General features: G+C 37.3%; 1 protein-coding gene across 1 annotated transcript in view; it reads right to left on the minus strand.

The window, feature by feature from the left end:
* xkr7b (XK, Kell blood group complex subunit-related family, member 7b) overlaps window positions 1-18,489 on the minus strand; it is a 69,047-nt gene that overhangs the window by 8,769 nt on the left and 41,789 nt on the right. The window contains exon 2 of the mRNA XM_084098537.1: window positions 3,290-3,489. Within this exon, the coding sequence (XP_083954663.1) occupies window positions 3,290-3,489 (200 nt within the window). The remainder of the gene's footprint in view (window positions 1-3,289; window positions 3,490-18,489) is intronic.

Raw genomic sequence — 18,489 nt, forward strand, 5'->3', positions numbered from 1 at the left:
TAAATTGATAAAAGGTGATGGTAACGATTTATATTGTTAGAAATGTTTTTATTTTGAATAAATGCTGTTTTTATGAATAAATGCTGTTAACGTTTTACTCATCAATGAATCCTGAAAAAAGTATTCCAAAAAAATATATTAAACAGCACAACTGTTTCCATCATTGATAATAACTGAGTATCAAATTATCATATTAGAATGATTTCTGAAGGATCATAAGACACCAAAGACTGGAGTACTTTCTGATGAAAATTCAGCTTTGCATCACAAAAATAAATTACATTTTAAAGTATATTAAAAAAGAGAACCATTATTTTAAATTGTAATAATATTTCATAATATTACTGTTTTTTTTTTTTTTTTTTTTTTTTAACTGCAGGCTTGATGAGCATAAGAGACTTCTTGCAAAAGCATTAAAAATAGTAGTGTTTCCAAACTTTTGACATGTACTGTATATATAGATCAAATATTAGTGATGCACAGATAGGAATTTCACGGATATTAATTAAACTTACCAACTCCACTGTTTTTGTAATTTCGCAGCTAGAGGTCGCTTGTTCAAAACAAAGGCGTAGCTTGATGATGCCGTGAATGAGCGTATAGATTCATGGGAGTTGTCGTCTTCACCTCCACAGCCGATGGAAAGCAATCATCTGTTTTGGCATCCCTCCACCTCCCCAACTCCACCAACATAATTAGGCATCTTGTTACCATACTCATCATCCAAGCATTAGTAGTCCCACTGGGGGGTATATCTAAGCTCGAGTTGACGTTGTTTCCTCGAGCCCCTCCACTGCGGACAGCAAGCCAAATACGCTAAACCTTATTAGCTTAAAGATTATATGGGCAAACAAACTTGTGAAAAACTGGAAATTGAGGGAAACGCGGATATGACGTCATTGACAGGCGACGCAATGACATGGACATGGTCCGTGTCCTGGTTAAGATTGCTGATTTCTCTGGATTTAAATGTTCGAAATGTTTGGGATAATGTAAGTACACAAGTCAACAAATATATATATATATAACATTTTTCTAGTGATTTTTGTATATTGTATTCAAATATCTTACATATTGTGCCTTTAATATTCCTAGTAGGTCCATTCATTTGAAGCTTAGTTGTTTAAAAAGGCTTAGTCCTTTTTAAACATTGAGCACATTAGTTAAGTAACTATAGTTAAGTGAAACTGTAATGTGCTCAACAAACTAGATTCTACTGTACTTCATAGCAGTGCAGTTATAGAAAAACAATAATCATCCCATTAGAATCATTAAATAAAACAGCATTGCCATAGAATAGGAGACTGCACCCTTCAGAGCGCTCACTTCAAGTGCTCTGCTCTCCACAGTTAGTGTGGCACACAGATGCTCTCTTTCAAATGGAATTCGCTGACACAATGTAAAGGTCAAAGGTCTGAGTCAGACTGACAGGCAGGGCCTTGAGATCAGATGAAAAAACAAAGGAAAAGCCTTTGTTTGGTAGTTGGAAACCAAACCCATGACCCAGAATTAATCAGAACATCTCTGAGTCTGTTCAGTCCTACAGCGTGTCCCTCTGAGCTCTCCGTCCCGCTGCTATACACGTTATCCCCCCCTCTCTCTCTTTCATTCTATCTTCTCGTCTTTTTCTGCTGACTATCATTTTGCTCTCATCTTTTGTCTCCTGAGTGCTGTTCTCTCTCCCAGTGGTGTGTGGTGGATTTCTGAGGAAGCAAAGAAGTCCTCTCTGTGTTTTTTTGTACATTTTTTACTTTACTTTAATGATTTATACATCATTAAATCATTTTTTTTCTATATAATAAGAATATAAAATTATACACTACCATCCAGACGTTTGGAATTGGTCTCTTATGCTCAGCAAGACTGTATTTATTTCATCAAAATATAATAAAAACAGTAAAATTGTTAAAGGGTTAGTTCACCCAAAAATGAAAATTCTGTCAGTAATTACTCACCCTCATGTTGTTCCAACCCCGTAAGACCTTCGTTCATCTTCGGAACACAAATTAAGATATTTTTGATTAAATCTGAGAGCTGGCTCACTCCTCCATAGGCTTCTAAGACATTATAACTTGCTGGCCCAGAAAATGTATTAAAGACATCGTTAATATAGTCCAAGTGACTACAATGGCTCAATCTTAAGTTTATAAAGCGATGAGAATACTTTTTGTGCGAAAAAAAACAAAAATAACGACTTTATTCCACTTTTCATTTCCTTCTCTCTGGGCCTCGAGTTAGTTCACGTAGTGTTTTAGCACAGCGCGTCTGTGTTGCACGTCACCGCGTAGGCTCACTATTGGCCGACGCTGGTCATGTGTGTGATGCGTCTGACGTACAACCCAGAAGCACTGCGCTATTACACTATGTGAAAAAACTCGAGGCCCAGAGAGAAGGAAATGAATAGTGGAATAAAGTCGTTATTTTTGTTGTTTTTTGTGCACAAAAAGTATTCTCGTATCCTCCTATGGAGGAGTGAGACAGCTCTCAGATTTAATCAAAAATATCTTAATTTGTGTTCCGAAGATGAACGAAGGTCTTACTGGGTTGGAACAACATGAGGGTGAGTAATTACTGACAGAATTTTCATTTTTGGGTGAACTAACCCTTTAATGTTTTCTATTTCAATATATTTTTAAATGTAGTTTATTCCTTTGGTCAAAGCTGAATTTTCAGCATCATTACTCCAGTCTTCAGTGTCACATGATCCTTCAGAAATCATTATAATATGATGATTTGATGCTCAAGAAACATTTCTCATTATTATCAATGGTGAAAACAGTTGTGCCGCTTCATATTTTTGTGGAAACTTAATTTTTTTCAGGATTCTTTGATGAATAGAGAGTAAATCATTTATTTAAAATATATATATTTTTTTAAACAAATATATTTACTGTCACTTTTGTTCAATTTAATGCATCCTTGCTTTTGAATGGTAGTGTGCTTTTATTATTATTATTTATTTTTATTATTAAACAGTTGTTTAATTTATATATATATATATATATATATATATATATATATATATATATATATATATATATATATATATATATATAGTATCTGAGGTATCATTTCATATGCCATCGCACAGAGTGGAGCATGTTAAACGTTTTGTTTAATTCATCACAAGCAAAACTCTTCTCAGGAGTGGCCAGATGAATAAGTCATGACGATCAAAGCACAATCGCACAAGTGTTCTGTCCTCTCTCTCTTGTTCTCAACACTTCCCATTATATATGCACAACTAAAAGCATCTCATGGGAAACCTTGTGTGTGTGTGTTCTCTCACCCTGTAGGGGCAGTATGTGGTTGTTGTGGATCATGATGCTAAGCTGTAGCACAAGCTGAGGTGCGCTCTTCAGGAAAGCCTCCAGCAGCCGAAGCATGTTGATGTCAGCGCTCTCGAACATCAGACGCCAGTAGAAATGACGCTGACCCGGGTCGCTATGCCAACGGCTTTGCACTCCCAGGTACAAGGTGTGGACGTACCTAGAAACACGCAGAGGGGAAATGTCAAGTCGTTATTTAGGTTCAGTAATTAAAGGTCAAATGACGATATATATTAACAGTTGGACTACTGCAGGTAAGGGTCAGAAATTAACCAGGGTTTCAAAATGCCAATTATTCAATAATTAAATGTATTTAATAATTTTTCAAACATTCAAGCCTATTTAGTGACGCATTTAGTACAGTGTTTTGTTCTGCTGTGGTGGAATCCCACCAATGCACCAAAATGGTTTACTGTAAAAACAAAAATGTCTTGATATTACCAAGAACTGCATAAGCCCAGCAATATGCACACTTATGATATGAAAAATTAACAATTTTGAAAATGCATAAACAACAGCAGAAGTTTGATTTACCAGCCAAACACATAAAACAAACACTGTGCCAAATATTTTCTCCAAATATATTTGTGACAGTATAAAGTGACTGATAAATTTACCATAGAGTTTGATTGGATGCTCAGCCTTTCTCATCCGCCTTTCTCTGCAATTCAGCACTGTTTTTCCTTGCTGTCTGTTTATTTCATACAGCTTTCTACTGTGTAATCTAACAGAGTTTTGGACTGATTTTAAAGTCCACTCTAGCAGAGCACTTATTTTTTTAGATTTAGAATTCCAATTAATTCATTCAAATGAAGTATTTGCTGTGTCTTATATGGTTCCAAAAACATGCCTTAAGGTAAAAACTGCAGCTGAAAATAAATTCCAGTTGAGAAGAATAACTTCTGACACTGCTGCTAGAAAATAATATTGGTTTTATTTAAATTAACGTTCTTATTTGCATATTCATGGAGTTAATAACATTGATTGGACATGAACATGATGCAACCTGTTTGAATATTTGCATATGTGAAACATTGCTACATAAATCAGCTATTTATGTTATATTTCTTGAAATATAACACAAAAACAATACTGCCTCTCTATCAGTTCAGTTAATGCGTTTGCCATCACTGTTTTTGACATTTTTAACTTCGTCCCCTCAGATACTGAAACTAAAGACAGTGTGAGAGTGAGTGTGACAGTTTCTGTGACTTGCACAAACTGCATGAATATTTAATGAGGTAGGCATTAAATGTTGTTACATTTGAGTTGTGGCTTTTTTGAAAGGAGGGTTTTTTCTCTCTTCAGCCTGTAAAATGACAAAATATCAAACTACTGTGGGGAAATTCTGGTGGAAACCTGGTTGAATGGCAAGTAGGTGAGACAGGTCTAATACCTAAACAAGCTTTGGCTGAGCTGAGCGAACTGACTGTCAAAGTGCCCATCACAATATGACACCAGGAGAGTGGCGCTAAGCGCTTTTCACCTGTCAGCAGCTTTTGGCAGGAGAAGAAAAAGACACAACCCGATACCATACACACACACGGTCTTGAGCCATTTTTTTTTTTTTCAGAAAGGATGCACTGAATGTGTCCATGGACAAAGATAACTCAATGACTGATTCTTTTTCTATCAGACAATTTTCAGATTCATTTCTCAAATTCTATTCAATCTCTTTCTCCTTTTCACTGTCAAATTGATTTATTTACTTCAGTAATCAATTTGATTCTCAATTAGTTCAACTGAATTGGAGTAATGTTAAAGGCTCAGGGAAAAAGAAGACGGGAACCGACGACCGTTCAACGTATTTTTAATCACCAAATAAACAAACAACAAAACGAAAGTAAAGTGGTAGCCCCTCATGGACTACTACCGCATAAACTAAAACAAAACAACAACATAAAGTCCAGATTTAGTCCTCTCTCATCCTTCACTTTCGTCCTCCTTTTATCCTTCAAGACTCAAGACCGGTGTGGTGCGGACTCACCACTCGAACAGCCTCGCTCCGTTTTCGCCCTGCTTGTCACATAAATAATCATCATTTGGGGGCAAGTTTTGCTGCCAACTTGAAGTGTGTCCCTCCAAACGTGCATACGTCACACGAGAGGTTGTGAACTAAACTGTTTGGTGGACGCGCATCGCAGAGCTGGACTAAGGCGAACATTTGTTGTTAAAAAGTATATACATTTTTATATTTTTCAGAAAAATCGCTAGAGAAAACCTTTATTCATTGCCTGCACTGAAAAAAATAGTCTGTTGGATTTACATGATTTAATAGTGTACATTGTTTCACATGAATCAATTAAGTTAAACATAATTTGTTCTTGTAACTTCAACATCATGGAATTATGTATTCTCAAAGTGAATTTTAAAAGGCTCCCTGACAGGCATTCAAATTCATATATTCATTCATCCATTAAGACTCAATATATTTTAGTGTCACACAATTGAGTTGTTAGACTATAGCTAGCCATTAGCTAGTATTAGCACTTATTGGCATCTTAAATGCAAAGATTTACATACTCTTTCAGCCAGAACAGTTAAAAGTAGTATAATAAGTCCACAGCCTAACCAAATGCTCCACTTTTCATCACAATGGTAACCCACTGTAATTTAAATGGTTCTAATAATTCCAATGTAATTGAACATTAAACACAATTGCACACTATCAAGTCTTCCCCTTTTCTCATTTTCTCAAAAACACATAAAATAACACTTAATTTCAACATTTATTCTCTCTTAATTCAGCCATATGCAAAGCATGCTGGGAACTAACAAGCACCGTCCAGTTTCAGTTAATGCAACACAAATCATTAATGTAATCCAACACAAACGGATTAAGCAAACTTAAATTTTACATATATTTAAGCAGATTGAACACAATCAAATTAGGTTAGGACAAAATGTATAGTAATTGTGTTGCTTAAGCTCATTTTAATTAAGCAATTTGAACAAGCAGCAAAAATATTTTTTTTCTTCAGTGTGGGATCATGTGGAGCCCTTTGAAGCTGCCTAAAAATGTATTTTGGACAGTCAAAAATGGACTACGGTGAGCCCCGTTCACTTGCAATAGATGGAGAAAAATCCTGGAATGTTTTTTCTCATAAAACGTCATTTTTCTTCGGCTAAAGAAAAAAACTTGGACTGGCTGGGGGTGTGTAAATAATAATTTTTAGGTGAACTATTCCTTTAATCTTTCTTCTATTGCACTTTCAAGCTGAATTCTGAAATTCAATTGGTTCAGTTAAACAATTCAACACTGATTTGATCAAAGAACTCTCAAAATCATCTGCAGAATTTTCGAATTCATTTGATTCAAATAAATTATGTATTATGAAAATTTGTAGAATTTATTCAATTAAAGAATTCTCAGATTCATTTCAATCTCTTGTTCTCAATCCTGTTCTATTTTTCTTTCTCTTTCTACCTCGCTCTTATCTCGGCTCTAACCAGGTTCAGGCCAGCTACATTATCTAAAGGCTGCAGAAGAATACTTTATCCCGAGCTCTACACTTTCAGCCTGCAACGGGAGGGATTTTTTCATGATAGGCGGTGAGGGCCAAATATTGTATTTCATGCTCCTCTCTGATAGGCTAAAGGTTTTAAGGGAACTGAGCCTGCATAGCACTATGGGAGATTTTGAGATGATCCATTACCAAGTGCTCCATGCGAAGTGAATGTAAAAAAAATTATGAGAGAGAGAGAGAGAGAGAGAAGAGAAAGACAGAACCGAAAGCAAAGACATGCAAAATAAAAAATAAAATCATAAACAATATGTTACAATTTGTGCTGTCTGTGTGTGTGGTGTCTCAGACAGACATTTAGCCAGCATGTGCGCTCCAGCACATCCATTATCAAAAGGATGAATTCATCTTGAGGTCTCCAGGGCTCTGGAGTGGTTTGGAGTGATGAAGCCTAAGCAAAATCAGAGAACCACCTCAGATGCAGCAAGAATCTAGTTTTTCTACAAATATATCTTAGAGAAATGCCTTTTTGAGGCTGATGAAGAATCGGAAGGACAGGCAGCAGTGAAACACATTGCAGATGAACCTGAGAACAAGAGAGAAGAGACTAAAGCAGCCAAGCTTTACAGTATGAAGGACTTCAATTGCATTGCGCATTGATTCTGGCATAATCAACCCTGATTACTTTATACACAGGACCTGAAGGAAAGCAGAGAGTTCCATCTAAGGAACTATACAGAGAGACAGAAAGAGAGAGCGAGAGAGAAAGAGAAACTGAGCATGTATGCGTGTGGTTAATTTATCCTCTGCAGTAATTAGCACCCCTGTCCCTGTTGAGACCGCCGAAAAGCATTCTTGTCTAACATGCTTACAGTCAACACTATTTAACGCCGTCCGAATTTCAGCAGTAAACAGCATTATTATCGGGTGTCTATTAGCAGATGTGCCATCTGCTGTGAATAGAAATGAAGGAATGCGTGAAAAACTTCCAAATTCAATGGAATCTGAATTTCTCAAAACTGAAATCAACAGAAGATCTCTAATTCACTTGATTCCATTAAAGAATAAAGAATTCTAAAATTCACTGGTTCAGCCAAGTCCAGCTCGGCTCATTTCCTGCAATCTGGATTAGACAAAAAAAAAAAAAAAGTCTTTCACTATCAGACATAACATATTTTTTGTGATTGTGGCATTTATGTGATTGCGACACTGCACCTTTAAAGTTGCGTTAAAACTGAAAAAACAGGAAGCTCTAGGAACCGAATGCTGCTCTCATTCCCTCCTAATCCCTTCTTTATCCATAATTTTCCTTTCATCTTCCAGTTCTCCCACTCCAGGTCTATGGGGAGTACTCAGAGGCAGCACTAAAGGCAATGTATCTGTGCCATGTTGTCCCTTCTGCTCTCATAGTTATCCACTGGTCCTGTCTGGAACCACAGCATCAATTTTCTACCACAGATCCACAAGTCAAACTTCTATACACTGAAAATGTGCTGAAACTACGTTTACTTACATAACCCAATGTTTTGATCAAATTTGACTTTCGAATGACTATTACATTTATTGTGCAGTTTTAAATGTGATGGCAACACACACACACACACACACACACACACACACACACACACACACACACACACACACATACACTGTTTACTTAGCTATCTAAATGGGACATTCCATAGATGTAATGTTTTTTATACATTACAAACTGTATATTCTCTTTCCTTACACTTACCCAACAACTAAACCTACCCATCACACAAAACTTTTGCATAGAATTTTTAATCTTTAAAGGGGTCATATAATGTCATTTTTGTACAAGCTAATATGATTCTTTAGGGTCTAAATTAAAAGTTTGTAATATACTTTAATTAAAAATTCTCATTAGTATTGTAAGAAAACACTCATTTTACCTGGTCAAAAACAGCTCTGTTTTCAGCACGCCGTTTCAGTGCATGTGTCTTTAAATAATAATGAGCTTTGCTCACCCCGCCCCTCTGTTCTGTGCGTACACCGTTTGTAACACAATAACACAATAACCAGAGCCCGTCTACGGACATTCTCTGACAATAACCATAACGCGTCGTTCATTATAAACGTGGGATTATGAATTATAGTGATAATGTCGTACATAGAAAACATGCCATAATGTACCCTGAGTGTAAAAATAGCCACATTCATCGTGAAGCGTGCAAGCTATTTGCAAAGATTAATATAAAGATTAATATAAAGGTCAATAAAACGTTACACTCACTTGTTCTTCTGGAGGTTCAGCAGGAACACGAATAGTTGGTACTGATCCTTTTTTCAGGAGCAGCTTCTTAGCAAAAACAGCTTTATACTGACCCTCGTTTGTAAAGCAGTCTGGTGAAATAATTCGCGCAAACATGACAGCATTGACGTTGATCGTGGGGAATATTCCCTTCGAAAACAAACTCAGCCACTGCGTCTTCAGCTGTACGGATTTAGAAACATCATCAATATGACTGCTGTGTTCCTTATTACACCCAAGAACAGAACACCACAATTGTTAGACGCCATTCTACTCAGCACTCCAGCTATCAACAATGAACAATGTCAATGAATGACATGGTCGGCGCGTGCTATGATTGACAGCTCGCTCACGAGGGTGCGAGGGCGGGTCTGTGTTTGAAACGCTGCTGTCAATCAGCCATCGTGGGAGGGGCGTCGATTTTGTGACGTCACAATATCGAACAGCTTGATTTGAGACAGGAGGAAACATATAAGAAGATTAAAAAAAAAAAACACTGGATGGATTTTTATCATTTTATGATGGTTGTGTACAGGCACTGCCAACACACATTTCAGTACAATCAACTTGTAAAAGTGCATGTACCATTATATGACCCCTTTAATTATTTTGTTTTCATACCAGATTTACAAATGAGGATGTTTTTGGAGATTTTGTCAGGTTTTGGTCACTTCTGGGTACAAATTTGTCCCCAAAATACAGTTAAGTAGGCACACACACACACACACACACACACAAACTTTGGTTTTTACTCATATGCTAGGAAATTAACAACAACAACAAGCTATACGGGAGAAGCACAGACACCGGACAAAGATTAAACTTTCCAGTGTGCATGTGTCGAGCGCCTGTTTTTGCGCACACTATCAAATGGAATGTACTTTGAAAGGTTCAACAGTAGGCATACGCTAAGCATTCACATCAAAACTGAAGTATACTTAGGGCTTTAAAAAAGGAAAAATCCTCAAAGGTGAGAGCTACTGTAGACTTCAAAGAGACATTAAGTCAAGTATTCTAATTAAACTAGCCAATACAACAAACCAATTGACCCAAGACTAGAGAGACAATAGACTTTCAATCCCATTTCTACTCAAGATCTCATACCATCTCAAAGGAACTTTCAGAGAGGAGTATACAGAAAATGTGGTAGATTTTTACATGGTTTCTAGCTGGTCAAGGCTGGTCACTGTCAAAGCAGGAGCAGGTCAACCTGGTAGACTATTCTAGAGGAGCCCACCTTGTCTAAACTGGTTGAGCTGATTTAACTTCTGAAAACACCTTGAATTCAAGGATGAATAATGGTACTGTGTGTGTGGCCCTGGGACACTCTTTGTAGGTCCCCTTTTGTCACAGTTATGAGATAATATTCACACACTGTAACAATATCAAAATTGCAAAACAAATGTGCAAAATAAAGTCAGAGTTTTATGTGCAATACATTGCAAAAGAGATTGTTTTGGTAGTTTTAGTGCATTTTGAATGTGAAATTAACTGCTGCACCTAGTTGGAGAACTGTGTGAAGAGTTTTGAAAAAGTGACCTAAGTGTTGAGAAATGTGTCCTAGCATTTGTTAAAAAAAAAAAAAAACCTGCTATACAACACCAAAGCTGCAAAAGTACTGCTTGGAATAGAGAACATTTCTCATTTTTTTGCTTATTTCACACTGTGGCGATACTCACTGGCACACGTTCAAGTGCTCTTCATCTATCTATATCAATATTTTATCTGCAGTGGCTTGTTTCCAGGAGTCTGGAGGCCCCTTGCAGTCAGTGACCCCAGGGCACTGGCCCCATTGGCTCGGTCCATAATCCATCCTTGCTTAAGATGGTATGACCTGTTTTTTTTTTTTTTCATTTGGAACGAGAGCTGGTGTGGGTGTTTAAGGTTAACACTTGTGCCAAACTGTGAACATGTGGAATCAAAAAACACAAGCACATCAATCGCCTCTCAGATACACAGGGATTCCAAAGTGCATGCTCTAAAATATGTGCAAAATTTGTTGAAAAAACGTCTTGTTACTGTCGTAACCCTTGTTCCCTGATGGAGGGAACAGAGATGTTATGTCGATGAATGACCAATAAAGAGTCAGTTGGGAGCCCCAATCACCTCGAGGCCAATGGAATTGGTGAGTGGAATTTGCATGCCAAGCTACTCCTCCGTACATAGAATTTATTGAACATATTGAATATTGAACCCCGCCATTGAATAATTCAGGGTTGTGGCAGGAGGGAAATAACATCTCCATTCCCTCCATCAGGGAACGAGAGTTACGACAATAACCAAGATGTTCCCTATCTGTCAGTCAGTTCAACGTTATGTCAATGACTGACAAACGGGGTCCCATGGAAAGTGCCATAACTACTGAACTGTGTTATGAGTGTTGGAGACACAGATACTGGCAAGCTGAACAACTGGCAGTTTTTGGCAACTGCTCTCCTAAGTTGTAATCTATCCAGTGACCTATGTAAGCCCCCAGTGATAGTTTTCCAACCAACGGGGTGGAAGGGACAGGGCTTTCCATGGAGACGGTCATAGCTACTGTTTCTTAGATATGTTACTTCATGGGTAGTCTCGCGTAGCCAGACCTTCAGACTGACGGCAGAAGGTCTGGACTCTATCGCAACTTTTCTTGGTCAAGGACCGCCCAAGAGGACGTTTGACTGAGATGTAACGTAACCAATCACAGTTTGTTTTGTTCTGCATCATGTTTAGGGGCATGCAAATATAATGTCAAGTCCCTACAATAACAGACCGGCGTTCATCTATAAATAATTCATTCAAGAACGTTGTGCAAGTTTAATGCAACAATGGTTCCGCGAACTTCACATACTTTTGAAAATCCAGCGTTTAGTTGATCGAGATAAGCGCTCATTGTTACAGTTGTAAACACGACAGATTTCTTCTTCCACGAGGGGTTTTGGCGTCACGACATTTGTTTCCAGGTGGACCGATAAAGAACGCGACACGCACGTCACCCAGACATCCTGTAGAATTCAACCAATCAGATGACGAGTTCGAAACTCCTGAAGTGTTTCCAGAAAAGTGTACCAGACGTTCAGCCAGCAGTCCATGGGCGTGGCGTCTGACGCTGAGACTACTTCATGGGAAGAGTGCTTCGGCTTCCCATTTTTCTTTTTAGTCATGACCTAATCTAATGGAAAAGGACGCTATTGAGGCCACGTCCTACCTGTAGGGAGAAAACCTGTGGAGATATGGACTGACCCGAGGGGGAATTATATTTTTATCATGGCTGGTCTAAGATGGTTCTGCACATACTGTGGCTTGCTTTAACATCATGATCTGCGCAAGTAAATGATTCAATTTAGAGTGAGTCAAGGATGGAAAAATCTAATGCTATTCTGCTTTTACTCAATATGAGCCACATGCTGCTTCAAAGACAGGATGGCAAGTTCCCCGCGACTCCATTAGCATTGCAAAGCAACGAGCAGCGTGACTAACATCTCCTGTCTATCAGCCTGTCCCCACCTTAGTCCTCCACCATCCCAGCAACCCCTAGGGTAGAGCTGCTGTAATTAGCGTGATTAATGCTCATATTGAGTGTGAATGAGGCCTGGGAGGTTTTTACAGCCAGAACACACACACACACACACACACACACACACACACACACACACACACACACACACACACACACACACAAACACCCCAAATGGAGTCTGCCATACCCAGGTAGCGTCTTTTTCTGACTGACAGAGTTCCTCTGAAAACAAGTATCCAGAATGGAGAGGGAACTCATTAACTATACAGCTAATACAGCCAAATACAGCTAATTACACTAAACGAGGCTTAGAGCCCACAAAATACGGAAGCAGGGAAGATGCAGCTGGCGCGCAGGGTTCTAGGTGAAGAGCCTCTCTCTCTCTCACTCTCATTCACATTCACACATCCGCACATACATACATAAAACAGCTGCCGCCACATTAAAGCCTGACTGAAAGGACTTGACAAGATATTCAATGATATTATGGTTGCTTTGAATAAGAAATCAGCCAATTCTACCTCAAACGTCACATTGAACTTCAATAAAAGAAATCTGTCCTGATTTGAATAGGAAAACATTTTACTCAACGTGTTTATCCATAGCAAGAAGCAAATATAATCCTCCTCACACAGAAATGAAGCTCTCTTTAAACACACCTGAGCTTCATAAACGTCTGCACACACATACAAGCACACACAAATTTCTGTTCAAGTGAACTCTTCTGTCATTACATTGAGATCTTTGTTTCCATTCTTTTCACTTGTCACCATAATTTCTCTAATTTCTACTTGATTTTATGAGTTTTAAAACTTAAAATAATAATTTTAAAAAAGATGAAAATTAAGCCAATTTTATGGGTCAATGACAAATTCTTGGAAAGTTCTAGCTAAGTTCTTGGGAAATGTTGGTTTCAAATGGTTTTGAAAAATGTTATGCCATTTAAAAAAAGAAAGAAAAAAAGTTTAAATCTTAAAATGTCATGTGGCGTAACCATCAAGTAAAGAGCAATAACATAATTTCCTTGGAACTTGAATACAGTAGATCTGAGTGTAGTCAACTACTTTCAAAACTGTTTAAAATATTTTTAAGGTAAAACATATTTAGTTTTTACCAATATCTTTATGCCCCCCAAAAAATATTGAAATGAAAATTACAAATATTCTTATAACACTGTTGTGATTTTTGTATTGTTACATTCCCTTCAGTTCTCATTAATGTAATGCTAAAAAAACTATACTTTTTAAATTGTAGAATATATACATCATCATATTTGAAATATTACTTTAAATTTATGCAGATTTTAATAATAAAAATAAAAAAATTGTCTCCAGACGCCCTGGTTCTCAATACTGTACTGACACATGACCCAGATGTCTTTGTGAAGTTCACTCTTAAGCAATATGTTGGGACTCTCTTGTGTGTTTTGACCTGTTTGAACTCTTTCGTAATTCGAAATGGAAAGTTCTCTGTCAGGATGCTTTATACAGCTGCAATAACTTTTAATGGAAGATATAAAGTCCTCAGAGTGAGGAAGAAAGAAAGAAAACGAGCAGTTAGAAAACTAAACTGCTGCATGTGGTTTAACTAAATGAGGGTAATTATCCCATTTGAATGGAGAGAGTCCAGTTTAGGCCATGGATTATACACTAAATCCAGGTGAGTGACTGTCTGAATGACTTTACTTAAACTGTAAATTTAACCCACTAAGCAATTACAGTTAAAAAACATCATCAATATTTAGTGTATGTACTTAGCTATAGTTTAGGAACAAAACTTCCCTCAGGAGTCAGAGAAAACCTTCCTTTGGTGACATTCAGAGACGTCCTGATTCGGAAAAACAATTCATAAATAATCATTGCCAGTAACAAATGTGTGTGTCTGTTTCTTCCCTAATGTGATGTCAGTGAATGCACACAGTGAATGTCGTGAATATCGAGTGTGCAAACATGCTTTCAGCACTCTGGGTTCAAACATTCTTTCACCACTGTGTCATTTTGAAATGATTTGAGTTAGAAACTGATGAGGTGATGACATCCATTGAATACATTAATCACAAACCCGAGTGCAGTAAATCTCTCTCTGCCAACAGGCAGACGAAAAAGTGTCCAGCCCTTCTTTGGTAAGCCTAAACAAGCACACACCTGCACAGCTCCATGAATTACAACATTACGTTCTTACTCCAAACCACAGGCTTCTTCCTTCACTGCCTCTCTGCAAAAAATATTCTGGCATTTCGTCTACGCAATAACTGTCATTTATTTCTAACATCTGGTATATTGACAATTCTATGTTATAGCCATCCTACAAAGAATAAGTATACTTCAAGTTTATTTTATTAAGTGCACTTAAGTCAAGTTCAAGTATATTTCTTTGTGGTCAAAAATTACCGCATTGTAAATAAATGGGAGACATATTTCATCTAGTGGAAACTTTTGGTACTACAGCCAAACAAAATCTTACTGAAAACTCATTTTTTTAGACTTTTTTGAGACACAACTTGTTTAGATTTATGGCTTTGATTTTCTTGCAGTTTTAGAGTAAAAAGATTTACTTTTTACCATATAAGATTTACGACAGTTTAAGTTGAAAATGTAACTATGCTCAAAAAGTGAATAAATGGATTTATAACTACAGCATACATATAATTTAGTACCATAAAATCCCCTAAAAATAGAAGAGAAGATCTTCCAGAGAAGATTAGCTGATTGTTGGTCAATGCATTTTTGCTTTTTAATCATGAAACTTTACCAGCTAATCAAATTTTACACGGTGTCAAACCCTTGAGCAGTGAAAAAAAGAAAGAAAAAAAGTGATATTAGATAGCAAAACAAGACAGACAAGGTAACACTGATGGTTTTTCTCAGTTAAATGTATTCACATCAAGATGATTAAAATGTGTTTTTAAAACAGTAAATCAGCCAGAGGCAAATTACATCTAATCAGAGATATTCCACGAGTCACATGACAGCCAATCACACAAAATGGAACTAATTGGACAAACATAATGCAGCCAATCACATCGATCAAACCCTGTACTTTTAATACTAATGAAAATGATAAATATACAATTTAATAAAATATTCATTGGTAAGCTGCAATGTCAGAGTCAATACAATTAGACTAGAGTTTTTCTAAAGAAAATAAGAGTGGTGCTTGTCTGTGCACAAATGTGTTGCCAGAGCATTCTGGGTGGTTGCCAGGTGTTTGTGTACTTGCAAAAAAGGTGCCCTCAAGTGTCTATCATATTCTGGTCCTTCCATTAAAGTTGATGAGAATTTTTTTTCCTGTTTACCATGCAAAAGTCATCAGTCACTTGGAAAATGAATAGCACATCTCACCTCCGTAACACAAATAGTGCAGGATGTTACACACGCTAAAGCTTCATACTAAGGATTAGGGGTTTGTTCAAAAATATTAACCCTGAGAACTATATGGTTAAAAAGTGATGATTAAAAAGCAAAAATGCATAAAAAATATTCCTACTTATATGCAGACTTGCTTTTGCATGCATTATGTATGTAGCAGCACAGCACAACACTCTCTCATGCAGGTAAACACATTTTCAGGAATGTTTATTGATGTGATGCACGCACACACTCACACACATACACATCAACTCTCTCACTTTCTCTTGCTGTACCACTGTCTCTCTCTTTCTGTCTTGTCCAGCACTGGTCAGCAGTAGTCAGCACTGTCAAAAAAAGCATAGCGATAAAGATTGAGATTGCTTTTTACAAGAAGTCCAGAATTGACAGCTGTCCTGTGCCATGAGGCTTTGAATAACACTTTCATAAAGTTCAGCGCTCCAGAGAGAGATACAGTAAGCCTCTGCAATACCAGTGCTATTTTTTAAAGAATGGAGTTAAAAGGGGAACATATAACCTATACATTTTCCATTTTCTCCAACAAAGAGGAATCAACAGCGGAAAATAGAAGTAAATTTAGTAAGAAAAATCATTTTCGGATATGAATGAAGGGGGGTAAAAAAATCACTTTATAATTTTCCAGTGTTATTATAAACCCTAAACAGTATCTAATGCAATTTTCATACTTTATTTCCTGCTTATGGTGAATATGTGTATTAGTGCATGAGTGAGTGAGTATATGCAGCTCAGGTTTTGGATTGTTTCACTGTCCTTCTCATTCCCTCTATTCTGCCCAGACAGCAAAGACAAAACTCAGAAGAACAAAGAGCTAGAGTGCGATAAAGACAGAGAAAAAGAGAAAAATCATGTCAAACTATGTAAAGCTGAAATGACTCAATCTTCAAAATGATCTTCATTTTTCTGTCTTCTTCAGTTGTCACTTTCTTGTATGTTTGAGAGAACGGAACAAAGACCAACTTTGTGAAACAATCCTACTCAAGCCCACAATCTGTCCATCTATCCCTTCTCTCATGCTGCTCGCCTGCCAATCAAAAACACTGATTATCGCCATGGAGACAGAAGGCTTGGTGACATCATCAAACAAGATTTCAGAACAGCAGGTTATCAGAAAGTCACTCGCTGGCGGAAAGAGTTTACTTTACTTCCAAAGTTAACTTAACCCTCTGTAGAGTCAAGGTCAAGTGACGGTTTGGTTTTAAAATGGTATGATTCTCTCTCCTTAATAGTTTATCTAGTTCTCTCTCAGACAGAGCAAATCTTTCCAATTAGTGAGGCCAGTGGTCTGGAACAAAGAGACGCGCAAAATGTCTTTACGGGATTAGCCACAGTGTTCTTCTCCCACCCTGGCTTTTCCCTCATTAAAATGCACTGGAAATATAGAATGGTACACATCAATGACACACACACACACAGACGCACGCACGCACGCACGCACACACACACACTAATCAAGTGCTATCAGAAGGCATTAATCATTTCTTTAAAAATGTCCATAGGGTTAAGTTAATATTTAAATACACTAACTAAATCTAATCTACTTGTTAAATATATATATATAAATGTTAAAAATACATGTTCAGTCCAATAAATGTTAAATATACAAGTCCTAAATCTAAATGCAAGTCTAAAGCAAGATATTTAGCAAGTATGCAAATGTATGATGCCTGTGGGTAACATCAACCAGTGGCGCACAAAGTTGAACTAATATGCTGAACTAGTGCTACAGGCAGCAGCAGAGACATCAGGCTTTGATTCAGGAGCAGTAACTGGCACACTGCTGCTAGCAGGAAGTCAGATCTGAGTCTTTATGCATTTCTTTTAACCTGTTGCACAGTCACAGTCAATGGCTTACTTTAAAGGGATAGAAAATGAAACAAATTAAATCATTTACTCACCGTTCCAAACCTATGTGACTTTTTCATTTCTTCTGCAGAACAGAAAAACTGATATTTTGAAGAAAAAAAGTCAGTGGGGTTCAGTGTTGTTTTGGACCCCATTGATTTTCATTGTACAGAAACAAACAGTTGAAAAATTCCTCAAAATATCTTCTTTGGTGTTCTGCAGTAGAAAGAAAGTCATACAGGTTTGGAATGACATTAGAGTGAATAAACGATGACAGAATCATTTCATTTTGGGGTGAACTATCCCTTTAAACTCTCTGTGGAACTCAAATTGATTGAAGTCAGAACACCCCTTTAAGCTGTAGATTTCATATTTATCTACTATTAAAAGCCAAACTGGGAAAAAGCGGCACCAAATTTACATATGGCATGCTATCATAAAGTAAGAGGCTCCATAATCCTTTCTCAAAGCCAACAAGCAGGATTACAGAGCCTAAAAGAGGAGTATTAAGTGACAGCATCGTTGGTCTTGATCAGACTGAACTGGTTTAGTTTTTCTCTGTGGGATTGGGCAAACTTGGTTTAGCACTCAACCACAGACATATGAACTGCCAAAGTCTGTCTTGATCTGTCTCTCCACGTCTTGCTCTCTCCCTCTTATCCCTGCTGTCTGCCACTTGATGTCATCTGCT

Source organism: Abramis brama (genome assembly GCF_963993115.1).
Source record: "Abramis brama genome assembly, chromosome: 22".
In the NCBI taxonomy this organism is placed as follows: domain Eukaryota; kingdom Metazoa; phylum Chordata; class Actinopteri; order Cypriniformes; family Leuciscidae; genus Abramis; species Abramis brama.